The 21,113-nt window shown below is 43.2% G+C and overlaps 1 protein-coding gene across 2 annotated transcripts in view; it reads left to right on the plus strand.

Moving 5' to 3' along the window:
• The first annotated feature begins 631 nt into the window (after nt 1–631).
• Nucleotides 632–21,113, plus strand: part of DOCK10 (dedicator of cytokinesis 10) — a 280,789-nt gene continuing 260,307 nt past the window's right edge. For both annotated transcript variants that reach the window (XM_033859650.2, XM_019923632.3), the window contains exon 1: nt 632–794. In XM_033859650.2, the coding sequence (XP_033715541.1) occupies nt 672–794 (123 nt within the window). In that variant the 5' untranslated portion in view covers nt 632–671. The remainder of the gene's footprint in view (nt 795–21,113) is intronic.

Raw genomic sequence — 21,113 nt, forward strand, 5'->3', positions numbered from 1 at the left:
CCAAGGCCCTGAGTGAGGACTTCGGGCAAAGGAGACTTTGAAAGCCTGGCTCGGGAGATGCTGCGGAGATCCCAGCCACCAGACCGTTTATAAGCCTCTGACCTGATTCCAAGGCTGGAAGGGCGAACTGAGCTCTGCCCGCGCCCTCTCGCCAACCCCGGAAAGTCGGGGCGAAACCAGCGAACGCGGCCAGAGCTCCAGCGCCGCAAGGAGCCTCCAAATGGGCACGAGGGCGGTGGGCAGGCCCCGCCCGGAGCCCCGCGGCCGCCGCCGCCCCGCGCCCCTCCCCCGCCACACGCCGGTCCTGGGGGCTGCGGGCACAGTCGCGGGTGGCCGGCTGAGGCCGGGGGTTGGCACGGGCAGGAGCCGCCCCACGCGCGTCCCGCGCTCCCCACTCCAGAGGCGCAACAGCCGGGTCGGGGCCGCCTGCCGAGTTGGCCGCGCGCGCCCGCAGGAGCGCAGAGTTTGGAAAGTCGTCGCGAAGCTTCGGCGGAGCGCAGGGGGTGGGGGGTGTCAGAGAGAAAAACCCGCCTCTTGCGAGTAGAGCGAGGAAGGCGGGGGGGGGGGGGGGCGGGGGGAGGCTCCGAGTTCCGCTTCCTGAACGGCGGTGGGTAGAGGAGGTCGGCGCCGGCGAGGGCAGCGGGACGCGCGCTCCGGGCCCGCGACGGGCGATGGCCAGCGAGCGGACCCGCAGGTTCACCCGGAGCCTGCTGCGACCCGGGCAGGCGGCCGAACTCCGGCACAGCGCCGCGTCCGCCGCCGCGGTGGCTGTCAGCAGCCGGCAGCAGCAGCGGGTGAGTGCAGCGCGTCCTCCGCGCCTCCCCGTGCGCCCCGGGCTGCTGGGGGCCCGAGCCCGGCCTCCCGGAGCCCTCGGCGCCCGGTTCCCTGCCGCCCCCCGGCTCCCCCGCCCCCGCACGGCCTCCCCCGCCGCCTCGCCCGGGGCCGCCAGCGCCACCTCTGCGAGGCAGCGGCACCGACGCGTGAGGACCGGGGGCACGTTTGGGGACCGGGGACGCTCAGAGGATCAGCCGCGCGGGCAGCAGAAGCGCAGCGTGGGAGAGGATATGCCTGGGTTTGGGGGTGTGAGGAGGTGACGGGAACGCATCGCGAGCCCCGTGGGCGTTAGGTTGTGGGGTGCCAGAGACCCGAGGGGTGGATAGTCTACGGAGCGGAACCCCTCGGTCCTCGGGTCTCCGCGCCCCCTTCACCCCTGGCGACTAGGGCGCAGGAGGAGAGGGTGTGATCCGAGGTCCTCGCCCGGGCTAAAGCTGGGAACCTCATCTGAACGCTCTCGCGGAAATAAATGCCCTTCTCACCCCCCTCCCTCCATGGGGTAAAAACCCACAAACCGCTTTATAGGAGTCCAGAAAGGGCTGAGGGAACTAGACTGGAGGAGACGTGGGTCGTTAAGTATCCAGTGGTTCCTGGTATTTTTCTAAGATGTTCGCAGGGTTCTCCCGCCAACTTTACTGGTTACTTCCTTATTGAAACGCCTTCTAAGAGAGCCGGGTGATTTCCGCGGGAAATCCCTGGGGCAGCAGCCAGGCGTTCTCATCTGATGCCCAAATCATATCCATACCTCCCCAGATGTTCGTAAGTTCCAGTAGGTGTCACACTCCGGGTTGGAAGTGTCAGGAGGAAGAAAAATGAACTCTTGTGGGAAAGGGAAGCGAGTGGGAACAGACTTAAAGCAAGACTTGGGTTCAGCAGCGACACTCTTGGCCTGCCTTTGCTGGACCGGAATCCCACGTTGTGGGTTTCATTTTACTTTTTGCCAGGAAACATCATTAGGAATTAAACGGCTTCTTTTAAGAGTGTCAAAGAAAGTGTTACTCTTGCAAGTCACCCATCAGGAGGGAGCCAAGAGCTGCCCAGAGCCAGTTCCCACAGCCAGGACTTTTCTCTAAAGCCAGAGGTTGGAAAGTTGAACAGAACGGAAGCTAATTGCCTGGCAGAGGAAAGAGGCATCAGATGCCCAAGAGGGTGAGGGTGATTGGAGTGTGAAATGAGTCAGGAGTCAGTGGCCAGGGTGCCTTCTCTTTCACTTACCACTGGCTGCAGTCTGCAGGCACCCAGAGGGGATTTAACTGTTAGCAGACCCTGTGCCAGGGGCTGCCCTGGTCCTGATATCAGCATGCACATTTTCAAGGCAGGAAGGATAATCGGTCAAAAAGAACATTTGAAAGAAAGGTTCAGCTAGAGTAAAAATAGAGATAGTAAAATCCTCAGGCATGCATAGAACGTAATTTTCACTTTGGAATGATTATTCAGGATGGTGGCTTTGTCATTGTCTGCCATTTGCTTTAAGAGAACTTTATTTTGCAGTTGATTCATTTTACCAAATCTCAGTAATGATCTGGTAGACAAGTGCACAGAAATAAGTAGCATTCAATTGGAATAAACAGCCCTAAATGTTGTTTTTGATTTTTGTTTTATTTTTAACGGGGTTCTCCTAGAGTTTTTGGAGCACTCGACTTTTCTCTAAAGAATATGTATCCTGGATACCTTTGTACGCGGACATACACATTACTTTCTCCAAATTGATGTCAGATTTGAAATCCTAGGGTATCTTGTCAAAATGAATAAGCCCAGTGTCTTAAAAAGAGTTGGGGGAAGGAATGATTCGCTGGGAAAGGTGTCCCTGCCCCCCTCCCCTCACTTCAGCACCGTGGCCAACACCCTGGAGCCAGCTCTTGCCAAGACATATCAAAGGATCTTACCCATCTAGTCAGGCAGCTTGGGCAGCGATTCTGGCAGCACGGACTTATGTGCCTGGCATCCATCCCATCAGTTAACTCTTAAAGGGAAGCTGGAAAGTGAGGCATTCTCTGAGTTGGCACCCAAACGCAGTGGGATTCTGTGGGGCAGAGCATCCCTTTTGAACCTAAAACCTTGTAATGGGACTGTGCAGTGAAGATGAAGCTTAGCTTACATTGATCCACTGCCTTAAGACTCTTTGTGTTTGTTGCTTCAAGTCCTCAAATCCTGGTTGTCAAGGGAGAAAATGAATAGTCTGGGGGAAGAAGATAATGGGTAGCCCACTTCAATACAGCAAGTGGAATAGTGTGTATTGGAGCAAGCTGTCATCTACTGAAAAAATATTTGAGACACACTAGAAAGTCTTGCTGAGAAAACCTGTCTCACTGCTGGATTCATACAGTACCCTTTCTGAAATCTCTCTTTTGGGGACCGAAAATATAAATACAAAAAATATATAAATATATATACATACATATATATCATACAAACATACACATAATAGGACAGGAAATCTTCAAAATGTGTTTGGATTATGGAGATCAGAGAACGAAGGGATGCTGAGTGAGGGCATTTACCGGGGGGCCTACTTCCAGGGCAGTTGCTGAGGAAAGTAGAGGTGGATTCCACAGCAATCTTGATTTTAGTTTTAACCCAAGGCACTGTAGTAGCTCATATGCAGGCAGACTCCTAGTGAGGACCCGCCTTAGTCTACATTCCTCTTAAGAATAATAATGAAAAATTATCTGCACTCCCAACTTCATTGGAGCATTCTACACAATAGCCAAGATATCCCATTACAATGGATATATAATATTCCATTGGGGGTGTGTGTGTGTGTATACACACACACATATCATTTAACCTTAAAAAAGAGGGAAATAGAAGGAAATCCTGCCATTTGTGTACATTATATTAAGTGAAATAAGTCAGACACAGAAAGACGAATACTACATGAACTCACGTATGTGTAGAATCTAAAACGGTAAAACTCACAGATGCAGAGAGTAGAACAGTGGTTGCTGGAGTGGGGAGGGGAGCAGAAGGGGAAATGAGGAGATGGTCATCAAAGGGTACAGATTGGTCACCTCTGCACGATGAATGAGTCCTGGAGCTCCAATGTACAACGTGGTGACAATAGTTGAAAATACTGTATTGTACACTTGAAATTTGCTAAGACGATAGATCTTTAAATCTTCCCAACACACACACACACACACACACACACACACACACACACACACACACACACAATGGTAACTAGGTAGAAGTGATGGATAAGTCATTTAACTTGATCATGGTGATCTTCCCACGATACATCAAAACATCAAAGTGTACTCCTTAAGTATATACAGTTTTTATATGTCAAAGGTCTCTCAATGAAGTTGTTGGAAAAAAAAAAAGAAAAAAAGAGTGAGAACAATAAAGAAAAATTATGAGCAAAAGCCATAGATTTTGAAAACAGAAATATATCCTCCTTAGTTATCCTAAAACTTTTTCATCGAAAACAAATGAATCACAACTCATGCCAAAGCCAATCTCAGGATCAAGCACAGCTTAAGTATTTCCTGACCGCCCCCCTTTCATAGTAGTCCCACAAAGCAAACTTGTGTATCGCAGAATCGCAGTTCAAAAATGATTAGGAACATTTCTCTCATGTCAGGGCTTGAGTGTTTTATTTTTTTTTGGTTGAATATACTACTGTATTGGCCACAAAGTTGTAATGCCACTAATTAGAGATTCTTTTTTGCTAAGAAGCTCTTCTTTTAAAAATGTGTGAAGTGCATTTGTACTTTCACATGAATTAGTTCATCTAAATAGCTTTCTACAGTTGATTAAGCTATAAACATAGGATTGGTGCTTTTTTCCGCATATATATTATATTTGTTTGAGAGATACGGACTTTTATTTCTGGAACATGATTGGGTGGGTCACAGGAATGGAAGACTGAGTAACAGAGAGGCTAAGAACTAACTAGGATCAGATGATGGGAAGGAAACACAGAGGCAGGTGGAGGTTTGCCAAACACCAACTAATCATTTGGTCAATTTTTGCCTAATGCCTTTTATGTGTTTCCTAGATGAGAACATACCACTTTATTTACATGTATTCTTTAGGACATTTACTCTGCTGTTACACAAAAATAGCTCTGCAACTTGTGTTTGGATTGTATCCAAATTTATTAATTTCTTTTAAAAAGGAAACATCCTGCTAAAAGCAACTGTACTTAATCAGTGTGTTTTCTCCCTCCCCACCCAGAAAGGCTAAGAGAGGAGAGTATTGATTCAGTATTCCCCCAAATTCCATATCTTTGCTTTGATTTGGTGTTTCCTAACTACCTCTGCTCCCCAGTGGTACTCCTATTAATATTTTAGGCAGCTTTGAATAAGCAGAACCTTTGACCGACTGAAGATTTCTGGTTGAGAAGCTATGAATATGGAAACATGTTTACAGGGGCAGGAGGAATTCTTGGAAGGAAGACTTTCCTTCCCTCTGAACTTTGTGATATTTAATGGTTGAGAGTAAGAGGGTTTTAAGAAATTGAGTGGGAGATACTAGAATTTCCACAAACTCCTATGCCTGGAGTAGGAGTCAGTGAAATGATGTGGGAAGTGATATTGAAGAAAAATGAAACACTTGTTTTGCTGTCAGTGTCTAGAATGAAAGCAGTAGGCAAAGCAGAGGCCTGTTAGTTTGGCATTCCCAGCACCGTCTTGTTCTGTTCCAGTTTTTTTTGACAGGGTTCTTCATAACAAGGGTGTTTACATTTTAGCAGAAGTCACAGGCTTTAGCATAAATCCCAATCCCACGTTTATGTTTTCAAATGAGGAAAGTCCCTAGCCCGGTGAAGAACTTAGTTTACAAGTTCTAAGATCACAAACTTAGTTTACAAGATCAAGGTTGAATGTTGTTATTGACTGTATCAACTCATGTTTTTGACTTCTCAAGGGCATTGCAGAGGTCACTTTAAAAATATATGGTAACAACGGTGGGCTCTAGAGAACTTTTACGTGGGTCAAAAAGTGAAAGAATGAATAAACATTTTCGTCTGTCTCTTTCTTTACAACCTTTTTCTCTAAGGCCTAGCATAAAGAAAGAGAGCAGTAATAGTTGTTATATAATAAACCATTTGCTGAGAACCTACAAAGTGCCTGACACAGCATTGTTTTATTTAATTCTCAGAGCAATCCTATGAGGAAGTCATTATAGTTACAGATTACAGAGGAGGCCACTGAGACTCATAGGGTTAATACCTTGCTCTGAGTTAAGTAACTGACAGGGGACCTCTTTGCATCCTGAATAGCAACCAGTTTTGTAGCTGCTTCCAATGGCATCTCTAAGTGGGAAGACACAAGGATTTTACTTTGGTTAATGTTGCCTTTTGATGGGTAGCTCTACCTAAGGAAGAACTCTGTCCTTCCTACTGGCATTTCAGAGTACCCGTGAGGGGTCGCTTCAGTTTTCCTCTGAGGTTAGAAGCCACAGGAGAGGCTGTTCCAGTTACCCATGTTAATAATAGATCTTCCCAAGGCAACCGGAGCTCAGTGGTTAAGTCCTTAAAACATGAACTTACTTAGCTAACCCCATGCCATCTATCTGGCAAAGCCATAAGTGAATTGTGAAAGAGGGCGGAGTTCATTCTTCTCAAGTCCACTTCTCTCCCAGGACTGGCTGCTTCTCCATTCTCAATCACTTCACCCACTCCAAGCAAGGGCCTGAAATTTTCCAATGCGTCATGTGTCCTTGACGATGCACACTTCCATGTGACTGGGTTGTGTTGAGATTCTTTTCTCACACACTATCTTATTCAAAGGAGTGATTCCAAGTGTCTTACAAAGATGCAAGTAACATAGCAGCAACGAAAAATATAGTGAGGAGGTAAAAAGCAATATTAGCAACAACAAAAAGCAGTGTTAGGAAAGGTAGATGTAGTCAGGAGTAGGTCAGTGGAGTACGATCGTATACAAAACGCCTAACCATTAAGTCCTGTAGTCTGGCTAAGGGTGCATCCTAGAGAACCAAGTCAAAGAGGAAAACATGATCAGCCGTGAGGTTAAGAGAGCCATAAGATAAAAGAAGATCATTTGCTCTAGACTTGGTCAGCTTTAAACTTGTACTGAGACTCCAAAGACAAGATAGTCTTTCTTCTGTAATTTTTCGCAAAGGGCAGCATGATGCAGTGATAGACCCTTATTCCTTAGAATGTGGTCCATGGGCCAGCATTGGCATCACCTGGTCACTAGAAATGCAGAATCCCTGGCTCTATACCTGACCTCCTGGATCAGAATGTGAATATTAATAAGATCCTCTGATGATTTGTAAGCACGTTGAAACGTGAGAAACACATACACACTGACACACAAAGCTACAATTTTAGCCGTAGTTTTGCACTGTATTGTCAGGTAAAGGCAATTGTGTGAGGGTCTAGTACACCATGGTTTATTCTGCAACTCTTTGAAAGAGTCTCTTGAGACAAAGATAAAGTTTAGACCGCCTAAGGATAAAAATGAGATTTGTTCATTGCTAAGTGACTTTAGGGAAGTCCGTTGCTTATTTGCTTTGTGTTTTCTCCTCCATCTAGCACCTTAATTGTAGAGTGAACTTAAGTTAAGCTTCTAGGTTAAGGAAAAAATTCTGTAACGTACATGACATAGTTGCAATGTGAATCTGCAGAAGTTCTCACCCTGGTTATAACCCTAAAGATGGGTTCCAGGATGAGGCCAGTGTCACCCCACTTCCCAGAGAATTTGAAAGCAGAATCACTCCAACTCAGGTAGGACATGCAATGATGATTACTTATTGCTTTAGAAGATTTATGTTCCCATCATATTGAAACCCTTAGTTATTTGAAAATAATTGGTTATATCAGAATATCTGATTGCTAGAATCAGAAAATGATGAACCTTTTTTCTTTCAGTCATTGACTCTCAGAAAAAAATGGTTTTTCTTGTTCTCATTTGAATGTCCTAAGGATGGGATTCCATGGAGTTAAAGACCTTGGTTTTTCCACATGTTGTAATTAATGTGGTCCAGGACCCCTTTGATTGGCTGTCCTTTACCACCATCTGGGGACACTCTTTCCTCTCGACGGCTGTCCAAGTTGAAGTTCCCTCATGCAGTTTGAACCATTTGGCCAGTTTGGGAGTTGGTGTAGTAAATATCAGATCCCGTGAGACTGGAGACCAGAATTCCAGCCCTGGCTCTGTGACTCTTTGCTGAGTCACTTCCCTTTCTGGAGTCTCAGTTTCTTGATCTGTGAAATTAGGACATTAGATGATTGGATCCTTACATTTGCCCTCTCTCTGCCTTGGAGTCCTCACGGCTTCTCCTCCTTGCCCCTCAGGTTCTCAGATGTCATCTGCTGAGGAAGGTCATCTTGGATTCCCAACTGCAAGCGGTTTGCCCAGCCTCCCTCTGCTACAGACATCTCTGACCCATTACTGTTCTTCACTTTCCTCATAGCTCTTACCACTATCTAAAGAGATCTTTCTACTTATTTAATTTCTTATTTCTCTTTTCCAGGCTTTCTGCCTTCAAATATAAATGCCATTGAGAGAAGGGAACTTGTCAGTTTCACTACTTTTATGCTGTATTGACTATATGAAAATAAGGGGCGGGGGTCTCCCTTCCCACTGCAAATGAGTGCTTAAGGAACGTCGGGAGAGTGGGCTGGGTGTATATCAGTGAGAGACTGTAGTGGAGTTATGACTTCAAAATGTCAGGGTTGTCAGTATCTGCTTATGCTGTTCCTTGAGCCATCTTCTTCACGGTCTAGTTGGTAAGTGGCAGAAATGCAATTAAATAGAAAGATATTGAGCACATCCTGTGTGCCCGGTACTTGACTCGTACAGTCTCTTTTAATCCTCATGACAACCGTATGGGGAAGGATTTCTATTCCTATTTTATAGACGAGGAAGGAGATGCTTGGAGATCAGGAACTTGCCCCAGATGAAATGGCTGGTAATTGTTGCATCCAGGAGTCACATGCAGGCAGTCTGACTCTGGAGTCTGTGTTGCCCACGATTAGTCTGTTCTGAAGACAGGTCCACCAGGCAGACAGGCAGATCTCATTAAACATGCAGTTAGCATCCGTGTGAGAGAGCAAAGAGAGAAAAGGAAATCTCAGAGTACCAGCCGTAGGAAGAGGTTTTTAAAAAGAGTTTCTCAACAAGAGAAGAGCTGCGGTTACTTTTGCTCTGCTGAACAATTTTTCATTTATGACATCTCAGCAGAGTGGGATACTGGGAGTGACACCAACTTTGGACACTCTGTCAGTGTGATTCTTTCCCAAGGACAGGACTGGCATGGAGTGTGTTAAACTGTGCAAACAATGGCTCCTTCATCTCTTGAAAGGGGCATCATTTGGTTCTTCTCCTTCTGTAGGAATACATTTCTGGCACGATATGCATGGCGTAGTTGCAGTTGCAGCATTGCATCTGTTACATTGTCTTTTGTAGTCTTGATTTGAATGTTCGTGTTTACAAAGGAGAGGGTTTTTTTCCCACTGAAGTGAGGTTTGTTTGCCTCTTATCATTCACAGCAGTGTCAGTGGGCTGGAAAGAAATGCTTGTGTTCGCTGGACTTGACATGTTGACGTACATTAAATGATGTAGAAATAATAAAATTTAATGAATGTGACCGAGTTACTGGCTATAGAGCAAAACACTTGCCTTTGAAAACGTTAATATTTGTAACTGGATTGCAGTGGAAGTGTCTGCCTCTGAGAATAGCAGAGTTAATGGACCCGAATCATCAAAAGTTCCTTTAATTGTGCTGCTAAATGTGAAAGTAGTCAGTTTTCCTAATTCAGTTTCAGCACAACCCCCTCCCCTGACACGTAGAACTGGGGAAGCGAGGCAGCTCTCTACGTTAAACACCAAAATGGCAGAGTTTAACGATAGGGTGTGGAGGAGGGTCTATTGAAAAGGACGGCACCATTTATGATGACCACAGTGAGCTTTTCTTTATACAATTATTTTGGTAATTACCAATCTAAATGACTAATTAAGGCTGTCAAAATGACCAGTGACTTTGGGGCTTTCAAAACACACATTCTATAAACAGAACACAGGCCTGAGCATCTGACTTGGCAAACAAGCGAACAAAAAAACTTAACAAAATTCACTATTCAATTAAATATGATAATTAAGTTATTTTCAAACACGGATTGTTTATTTGATTAGCTCTTAAAAGTCCCTTTGTCACGCTCTTCAGAAGGAGAGAATGGGAATTAACTACAGCTGAGTAACCTTCACAAAAATGAAAGTGACGTCAGAGCTCAGTAACTTCTGTTTTTTGTTTGTTTGTTTGTTTGTTTTTTGCGGTATGCGGGCCTCTCCCGTTGTGGAGCACAGGCTCCGGACGCGCAGGCTCAGCAGCTATGGCTCACGCACGGGCCCAGCCGCGGGGCATGTGGGATCTTCCCGGACCGGGGCACGAACCCATGTCCCCTGCATCGGCAGGCGGACTGTCAACCACTGCGCCACCAGGGAAGCCCTCAGTAACTTTTTTGGAGAAGAAAATTCAAATCTGGAGAACTCATATTGAAAGTCATTTACTTTCATGTTTTTTACATTATTTATTTTAAAATCAGACATTTATTCAAAAGAGGATTTTATTTTCCAACGAAAAGTGTTCCAGTTTACTTTAAAGCCTGTATATCTACAATAGCTATAAAAGTTCCCTGTGTAACTGCCAGTAATAAAATTTATTGGCATACCAATATGCACATATAAGATTCTTTCAGGACCTTTCTGAGTGCTAACAGGGAAGGTTCATTTATTAACTTCCATTTTTCAAAGTCAAAAGCCATTATGTGGTTGCTACTCAATCAATTTGAAAAATGTATCTTTTTATCATTAGGAAGCAATGGTTTCCAGGCTCTGTAACCTTGGCTATGTCTTTAAGCTTCTTCGGGTTTTAGTTTCCTTGTCTTTAAAACAATAAGGTTGGACAGTAAAACCTTTAAATGTGCCTTAGTTCTAAAAATCTAGGGAGTTATTATTCTTAAGAGGTTTTCATAGATGGTTCAATTTTTTTCATTTTAATAACACCATTATTGATTAAATAGCTGGTTTTAGCAATAGGTAGAATGGTTCCAAATGATCTACAACCAAATTTGTATTTCAGAGATGAAAATGGTAGCACAAAGTGGTTATTTGAGGATGTAATGAAGGGAATAGCATTTATACACCCAAAGAACAGGGCTAGAGGCATCAGAATTGGCAGAAGGACAGCCAGCAGTGACTGCTGGTGGGCAAGACAGGTCCCTCCGACGTGGTGGAGGCTCAGAGGCAAGCTTGTAACCTCATTTCCCACTTTCTATTCCTGCAGAGAACTGTAGGCTCCATCTGCTTTTAAGACCACGAGCTCTCCGGTTCCCATGCCCAGTCTTTGTAATTGCAGCTCTCTGGCTTAATGTCTGTGCCAGGCTCCTCTTAGCGCCCACATGACTAGGGTATAGACCAGGGTGGGGGGAGTTTGAACCATCCTCCACGCTCCACACCTCTTCCCTGCCATCGAAAAGCAGTAAGAAACTCTTTCTTTTTCAAGTTCTGTCTCTGTCACCTCCTTCTCACACCTGAGAAAGGTAGTATGATCTTTCCTTGTGATCTGTCTGGTGTGATTTCCGAGCTGTTGAAAAGACAGCAAAATCTTCCTTCCCAGATCATTCTCCTAGCAGCCTGTTCCCTAACAAGGTCCAGCATATTTCATTCAGCAGTTAGAAGTCAACCTTAAAGATACAAGATGAACATTGACTTGAATTCACACCAAAGTATAAATCCATTCCCCAGCAGGTGTACCTTGGAAATCGCCTTTATAATAAATGGGCGTAAGAATGGGAGGCTTGTACCAGAAATAACGTTTCATCTTTTACTGGTAACTAGTCCGATCTCTGGCATGTAAATGCGTGACACGTGTCCCTGTTGTCTCCCCTGGAAATGTAGAATGAAGTGTGGTTTTGCCCTCACATTTCCAAAACCCTGAGAAACCTTCTGGATAAGCACTGTGGTTATTGTTTCCATATTTCCAGGACAGCAAGGTGGCATACAGCAGTATTTACTAAATGCTTGTTAAATGTAAGAAAGAAGGTCACCCTTGGAGACGACAGAAGTACATGTTAGGCGTGTGAAAGGGAATCTAAGTGCCTGGTTTGCAGTAAAGAAATTCTCAGGTATGTTTCAGAAGAAATACTTTGGTGAACATCTGACTTGGCAAACAAGCGAACAAAAAAACTTCACAAAATTTACTATTCAATGAAATATGATAATTAAGTACAAGCATGTGGAATGTGCTCAGTTGTCACAAACTGAAGTATCCTGAATGGAATTGAATTCAAGATTCCCAACAAAAGCTATTTAAAGATAAAAAAAAAATTAAAATGTTAATCGGCATGAACGGATGCTCTTGGATAAATAAGACTCAGCCCAGCAGGTGTTAGTGTTGTTCTAACACCAGCTCCTCCCCTTGTGGGCGCCTCAGTGGCACACACAGGCTTCACTGTTCGGCCAGGGGTGTCATTGTCATTCCCTCAGACGCTGTTAGCAGTCACAAGGCTGGGACAGAATAAAACTCTGGGCGGGCTGCAGAAAATGATGGATTCAAATGCAGGAAGTGTGGGCGACAGAGTTTGGACAGCAGTCGGTCCCCAGTCCCATGATGGAGAGAGGTTTATGTTTTCAAGAAAACACTTCATAAATCACCAGAGCTGTATGAGGTTATCAGTGAATGTGAGAGTGCTATTTGAGTTCTTAAAAACTCTGCTGCTTTTCTTTAGGTCAAGGAGCTTTCCTGACACTGTTTCAGAGGGTTGTAATAACTGTGCTCTATGTTCTCTTTTTACTTCCAATTTTCATCTAATAGTCTCTTTTTACAGCTGTACTTTGAACACCTTTATTAAATTGATAACTCAACATATAGGTAATAATGGAAAAATAAAAGCAGTGATCACCCATAATCTTACCACCCACTGGTAACAGCTTTTGGTGTGCTTATTTTAAACATTTGTCTGTTCACAAAAATATCCTTTGACACACGTTTAAGCTAATAGTGAATATTTAAATTTTTCATGTGTGTTCAGTGATTCAAGCTCAATTTTGTCCTGAGAATTCTTTCTTCTGGTGCTTACGGATACCAACTCCGCGTGAAATGTATGTTGGGAATGAGAAAAGAGAAATTGTGCTGCATTTCTTGGTGTCCTACCATCATAAACATTTAGACCTAGAGGAAAAAGTCTAAAATAGATCAGGAAGTTGAGTCACAGGGAGGTTGAAGTGGATATGGTCAGGGTGACAGAGCAAGGTTGATGAGCTCAGACCCAGTGCCTTTTCTCCCTCAGCCCAGGGCACCGTGAGCAGCCCGAAGTATAATTTAATGTCATAAAAGGAAAGTCTAGAATTTTACTCAGATTTCTATGGGGCTTTCCAGTAAGAGTGAATAAGCCTTAAAGCCAATAGAACACCGCTTTCAAAGGAGTTTAAACAGTAAACACACACTTAACCCGTGCGTGCACACGTGGCTTACTTCCTGAACACGTGAGGGGGGTGTTACCTGTTGCTGCTGAGACTCTGTGACCTGTGTTTAGCAGCAGGTTGAAGTTGTGGGTCTCTGATTTGTGAGCGCACGGAAGGGTGCGGTTGTGCCCTTGGGCTTCCTGTAAGCTGACACTGATGCCTTTTGCTGCCACCTTGAGTGATCTGAATGGTGACACGTGATCTCTCAGGGCCCAAAGAAATGATCAGAACTTGACCGAGTCTGGGCTTCTGTGACTTTGTGGAGACACCAGCCCTGTCACTAGATTTCTATTGCTGCCATAACAAAATTACTACAAATGTGTGGCTTAAATAACACAGATATATTATCTTCCCATAAGGTAGGTAGGAAGTCCACAGCAGTCTCCCCAGGCTAAAATCAAGGTGTCAAGAGGGCTGAGTACTTTTCCGCAGGCTGGAGGGGAAAATGTGTTTCCTGCTCATGCGGGTTCTTGGCAGAACTTCTTGTGACGGTAGGGTCAAGGTACCTGTTTTCTTGCTGGATGAAAACTGAAGGCCATTTCCAACTTCTAGACACCAACAGCTTCCTTGGCCATGGCCCCTTCTTCCATCTTCAAAGCCAGCAATGGTGGATCGAGTCCCGGATGTATCACATCTCTCTGACTCATTCTTCTGTTTTCCTCTTTTGCTGTTAAGGACTCATGTGATTATGTTGAGCCCTCTGGGTAATGCAGGATACTCTCCCCATTTCAGTATCCTTAACCTTAATCACATTTGCAAAGTCCCCCTTTCCAGGAAAGTTAGCATACTCCCAGGTTCTGGGGATCAGAGGGTGGACATCTTTGGGGATCTTATCACACATGCATTTAGAAGGATTATTAAAAGGACAAATTCTTCCCCAAGTACCCCTGAATTCCCTCTGTTGGAGGTCGGGTTAGGGCCTAGTCTCTGACCAGGCCTCATTATTTTATGTGAGAGTAACTCTGATCCATGGTAGATCTCAACCCTACCAGACCCTGAACTTCCTTCTCCATGTTGTCTTTAGTTTCATGTACTGAGGACCCTGGTGGGCAGGACCAAATATTCTGTGCAGACAAGCTGTCTACAACTTTGTATACATGGACTCAGTAACCATTACTCAGAAACAGAGGCTGAAACTACCTTTTATCATTTTACCTAATGGCTAAAAGAACCCTTTAACACAAGCAGTCTTATTCGAAATGGCATCTTTGATTCATTAATAAACAGAGACTCGGTACATTTTGGGGCACAGAAGACTGGATCAAGAATTACTCAATATATTTTCAGATCATGGAATACCTCTAGGGGAAGTGGACCACTTCATGTTGGAATTCACCAGGGATCTAGCCTTAGATCTTCTTTTCTCTGTCTCTCCCCAAAAAACCTCCCTCCTTGGTTCATCCTCCCACAGATTCAGCAACGCACTTATGCACTGATGTTTCCAACTCTGTCTCTACTTCGTGCTCTGTATCTGAGCCCTGCCTATTGATGCCTGTAGTTTGGAGTCCCCTAGTGACTTCAAACTCAACAGAATCCATATCTAATACAATTTTTCTTGCATCATAAATCTGTTATTCTTGTTACCTGAGTTTTACATCTCAGTTGATCCTTTAATCTCAAACTGAAACCATGCTGAATTCTTTCCATTCCCTGCCGCCCTGCAGGGGATCACGCTCCGAGCGTTGACAGCTCTACATCCTAAGTATTTCAAGCATCGCCCTGACCACAGTGATCTAGGTAAATCGCTCGCGATTTCTTCCCCAATGCAATTGCCTTTTGCAATGTCCTTGAGGTTTTTCTCCAGAACTACTTCCTGTCTCTGTTCTCCCCACCCAGTCATCCACCTTCCACACTTCATCTGCCTTATCTTGTGAGCACAGACTTCTGATCATGATATGTTTCTTCCCGAGTGCCGTTCATGCGCTTGATGACTGCCCCGGTGGATTGAATCTCACCTGGTTCCAAACTTGCCTTTCCAGCCTCACTTTCCATTAGGTTCTTTCCTCACTGTGCACTATAGCCACTTAAGGTGCTGGGCGTTTCCTACGGATGCTGTGCGCTTTTATGCCACCGGCTGCTCTTTTTTCTCTTCTTGTTCAGCTCCTACTTGCCTTTCAAGACCCAGCCCTTCACCTGTTACCCTCCCTAAATCTATAGGCAAACAATCTCTTCCTCTCCTGAGTTTCCATAGCACTTCTTGATATGTGATTTACTTTTCATTGTAATCGTTTACTTATTGTCTCACCTCATCAGACAGTTAGTTTTATCATAATGTAATAAATGACTGGAGAGATGTCTGTGCATATTTACAGTTCTTTTAAATGTTCTAACCACTCCATGTTCTTTTGAAAGGGAAATGTACTGCAAATATTGTCGTACAGGAGAAGCAGTAAGGCATTATCTTTCTCCTCCTTACTTAGATGCTTAAATATTACCTAGCTTTGCAAATAATAGCCCAGCATTCAGTCCAATGCTTCTGACAAAAAAATGAAACCGGTTCAGAGATTTTTTAAAAGGACCCATTTTAATTATTGCCTTTCAAGAATGGATGTGGCTGTGAGGAAAAATTGCATTTTAGGTCTGCGATTTCTTTATTTTTCAAAGCGCACCCCCTGTCATTTCTCATTGAACATTTCTAACATTTCTAAATATTTTTTTCTAGTTGCAGTTAGTTACAATAAATTGGACATTAAATGTTTATGAATTATCCAGTTTGCTGGGGGAAATACAGACACATTTAATTGCCCCAGTGCTAACACTGAAAATCTTTGATGTGGTAGTTCCAGACCCCAGCCTCCCTTTGCTCCCTTGTCAAAGGCCCAGGGGCCACCTCTGAGCACCTGGTGTGCAACATGCACCTGTGAGGCACGGCCCTGACTGGGTGTTTCCCAGCCCAGAAGGCTCTTTTCTCCCTCACCTGCCTTCTCACATACCAGTTCCTCCAGGGACCCTTCCCTCATCTCCAGCCAAACCCTGGAAGCTTGAGTTGCACTGGGTACTGCCTTCTGTGGCAAATATGGGTTTCCTGGTTATAAACTATGAATGCTTCATATATAAAAAGAATATCTAGAGCCTATGTTTATTCCTGAAAGACTAGAGATGAAAGTGCTGTTTATGAAACGCTATGAGCAGCACCTTCACAGGCCTCTGTCCGCCTCTCTGCATCCCAAGCTCCTCCTTCCTGCGAAGTAGCCACTAAACAAAATGTCCTCAGTATTCATTCCCCTGCTTCGTTTTTTCCTTTTCCTTTTTTATTTTGAGGAGCATTCAGATTTATTTTTTTAACATCTTTATTGGAGCATAATTGCTTTACAGTGGTGTGTTAGTTGCTGCTGTATAACAAAGTGAATCAGCTATACCTACACATATATCCCCATATCCCCTCCCTCTTGCGTCTCCCTCCCACCCTCCCTATCTCACCCCTCTAGTTGGTCACAAAGCACTGAGCTGATCTCCCTGTGCTATGCAGCTGCTTCCCACGAGCTATCTGTTTTACATTTGGTAGTATATATATGTCCATGCCTCTCTCTCACTTTGTCACAGCTTACCCTTCCCCCTCCCCATGTCCTCAAGTCCATTCTCTACGTCTGTGTCTTTATTCCTGTCCTGCTCCTAGGTTCATGAGAACCATTTTTTTTTTTTTAGATTCCATATATATGTGTTAGCATACGGTATTTGTTTTTCTCTTTCTGACTTACTTCACTCTGTATGACAGACTCTAGGTCCATCCACCTCACTACAAATAACTCAATTCTGTTTCTTTTTATGGCTGAGTAATATTCCATTATATATATGTGCCACATCTTCCTTATCCATTCATCTGTAGATGGACACTCAGGTTGCTTCTATGTCTTGTCTATTGTAAATAGAGTTGCAGTGAACATTGAGGTACATGAGTCTTTTTGAATTATGGTTTTCTCAGGGTATATGCCCAGTAGTGGGACTGCTGGGTCATATGGTAGTTCTATTTTTAGTTTTTTAAGGAACCTCCATACTGTTCTCCACAGTGGCTGTATCAATTTACATTCCCACAGCAGTGCAAGAGGGTTCCCTTTTCTCCACACCCTCTCCAGCATTTATTGTTTGTAGAGTTTTTGGTGATGGCCATTCTGACTGGTGTGAAGTGATACCTCATTGTAGTTTTGATTTGCATTTCTCTAATGATTAGTGATGTTGAGCATTCTTTCATGTGTTTGTTGGCAGTCTGTGTATCTTCTTTGGAGAAATGTCTATTTATGTCTTATGCACATTTTTGGATTGGGTTGTTTTTTTGATATTGAGCTGCATGAGCTGCCTGTATATTTTGGAGATTAATCCTTTGTCAGTTGCTTCATTTGCAAATATTTTCTCCCATTCTGAGGGTTGTCTTTTTGTCCTGTTTATGGTTTCCTTTGCTGTGCAAAAGCTTTTAAGTTTCATTAGGTCCCATTTGTTTATTTTTGGTTTTATTTTCAGTTCTCTAGGAGGTGGGTCAAAAAGTGTCTTGCTGTGATTTATGTCATAAAGTGTTCTGCCTATGTTTTCCTCTAAGAGTTTTATAGTGTCTGGCCTTACATTTAGGCCTTTAATCCGTTTTGAGTTTATCTTTGTGTATGGTGTTAGGGAGTGTTCTAATTTCATTCTTTTACATGTAGCTGTCCAGTGTTCCCAGCATCACTTATTGAAGAGGCTGTCTTTTCTCCATTGTATATTGTTGCCTCCTTTATCAAAAATAAGGTGACCATATGTGCGTGCTTTTATCTCTGGGCTTTCTATCCTGTTCCATTGATCTAATTTGTTTCTGGTTTTATGTTTATCTTAGTTTAGTATTTAGAGTTTATCATCATTGGTAGATTTGTTTATTGATTTGGTTGCTCTCTTCCGTTTTATATGTATAGATATATATATTTTTTTCCTTTTTCTCTTTTTGTGAGCGTGTATGCTTCTTTGTGCGATTTTGTATGTATAGCTTTGCTTTTACCATTTGTCCTAGGGTTCTGTCTGTCCGTTTTTTTTGTTTTTTAGTATAGTTTTTAGCACTTGTTATCATTGACAGATTTATTAAGAAGTAAAAACTAGTGGAAAAATCTCATGTACCCTTCTCACTGAGATTCCCCAAATCTTAACATTTTACCACACTTAATATTAATCATTCTCTCTCTCTCTCTCTCTTTCTCCCTCCAGGCTCTTTTTGCCTCTCTGTTTCTCTCTGTGTCTCTTTAACACACACACACATACACACACACGCACACACACACACAATATTGTTTTCCTGAAATGTTTGAGAATAAATGGCATACATGATACCCTTTTACCTCAAAATACTGCTTCAGGAATATTTCTTAAAGCAGTTCTCTTACATACCTATACTAGAATGATCAAAACCAAGAAATTAACATTGATACAATAATAGTATCTAGCCCATACATCTTCTTAAGATTTTGCCAATTGACCCACTGTTTTTTTTTTCTGGTCCCAGATCCAAGGGTGACATTGCATTTAGCTGTCACATCTGTTTAGTTTTCTTTCATTGGAACAGTTTCTCAGTCTTTCTATGTCTTTCTTGACCTTGACACTTTGAACAACACAGGTCCATTGCTTCGTAGAATGGCCGTCAGTCTGGTTTTATACAGATGCATTCTCACGATTAGATTCAAGCCAAACTGTTTGGGGCAGGTATGTAGCAGAAGCCATGGGGTATCCCCAGTGCAGCCTGTGGGGCGGGGGTGGGGGTACATGATGTCAATTTGTCCCATTGCTGGTCACTTAGTTGCAATGGTGTCTGCCATGTTTATCCTTTAAAGCTACTAGGTTCCTGCCTTAGTCAACTTGAGCAGCTATAACAAAACACCATGGACCAGGGGGTTTAAACAACAAACATTTATTTCTCACAGTTCTGGAGGCTGGGAAGTCCAAGATTAAGACACAGGCAGATCTAGGGTCTGCTGAGGGTTCTCCTCCTCATGTGCAGAACGCCATTGTCTCAGTGCATCCTCACGTGGTGGAGAGCTGAGACGGAAGCAAGCTCTCTGGTGTCTCTTAAAATGACATTAATCCCATCACTAGGACTTCACCTCCATGACCTAATTACCTCCCAAAGGCCCCGTCCCCAAATATCATCACGTTGGGAGACTAGGGTTTCAACAAAAAATTTGGGCCGGTGGGTGGGGGAACACAAGCATTCAGCCCGTAGCAGTTCCATCTGTAATAAACCAGTAACTTGTAGGGAGACCTCTGAGACCCTCCTCTGTTTCTCCTTATACTTTAGCCACTGTTTTAACATCTGGAGATGATACTTTCCTAAAGTAGTTATTGCTATGAATGGACATTTAGGTTACCTCCATTTTTTGTTTTGTTGTTTGCTATTTTAAATCTCCTGGTGCACAAATGCAGGGACTTCTCCAGGGCACACCTTCTTTAACTTTAGCAACGCTGCCAGATCGTCTCCAAAAAGACCATATTGCTTTCTATTCTCACACACACTTCTTAAACTTACTATCAAGGCTTTTTGATTTTTGTTGGTTTACTGGGTAAGATGGCATCCTATTGCTGATTTTATTTGCACTTCCCTGTTCACAAAGTAGAGCATCTTTTTATATGTTTACTCACTATTCTTGTTTCTTTTTCAAGCTGACAATTTAGCATATATTTGGAAGATTTGAGTTTATATCAATAAGTATTCCAGAGATTAAAGGTAGGATGATTATTAGAAGTCTTTTTGTAGAGGAAATTTTTTGAATTTAAGTTGCATTTTGAAGTTTTGTTAGCATTTTTTTTTTTTCCCTCAAAACTCTGTTGGTAATTAGGATCAGTCCTCTTCCACCATCAAGTTCATGGACTTCATTATTCACTACATTAGTGTCCTGTATAAAATTCTCATAATGAAATTCACAACAATAAATGCAAGCAGGTGTTTCCATTTAAGAAAATTCCATTTATTTGAACTTTTGCTCAAATCTAGGGACAGAAGGACTATTTGGCCCACAGACTTTCCTGGCCCCAAGCATCTCTTTTGCAAATGTTTTGTTTAAATCAGACTGAACTGAACAATATAAAAATGTTTGAGTTTGAAGTTGTAGTAAATGCCCAGCCTGAAGTCTCAATTTTTTTCTGGCACAGCTTCTGGTAGGAGTATATAGTTTTATATTAGAAGATTCTGTTAGACCTTCAGTTTAGGTTAACAGTTAGATTCTACACTTGTATGAAAATGTGCGGTTTTGCAAGTGAGTTTGATATAAAAGAATGGCTCGTTTTTACTGTCCCAGGGCTGCTGCTGATCAGGCTTGTGACGTGGAGCTGGGTGTGGGGACCCTATGGTACGGGTTCTGGCAAAATGAAGTCTTCAAGGAATAAGCGAAAGGGCACCTGCAGAAATGGAGCTGGCAGCTCAGTCTGACCCAACCAGAGTCATGGACTGAGTGGTTAAGTAACTTACTCAAGATTAAACAATTTTAAGTGGTAGAGAGAGCGCTCAAGCTCCAGAACTCACAATCTTAGCTACGCTCTTGTAAAATACTGTGTGTGTGTGTGTGTGTGTGTGTGTGTGTGTGTGTGTGTGTATGGACATTACAACATTATGCATTTTGGAGCATAATGTCAAAAATGCATAATTAGGAAAATGCCATTTTTAACGTTATTGAGTGTAGAATCCAACCTGATTTGTGTCTTTTTGTTACTTAATAATTGGAAAAGCAGTTTCTACAAAAGTTCATTAAAAATAACTTATTGAAATGAAAATATTTACAACTTTGTAGACCGTCGTAAATTATTTAATGTCTGGGTCCCATCTTCGTGTTCTGTGGTGAACTTCCAACTGATCGAGTTCCCAAAGTTAGCTCATGATTTCTCTGCTGCTTTGCCAAT

This window comes from Tursiops truncatus, chromosome 7 (assembly GCF_011762595.2).
Source record: "Tursiops truncatus isolate mTurTru1 chromosome 7, mTurTru1.mat.Y, whole genome shotgun sequence".
In the NCBI taxonomy this organism is placed as follows: Eukaryota; Metazoa; Chordata; class Mammalia; order Artiodactyla; family Delphinidae; genus Tursiops; species Tursiops truncatus.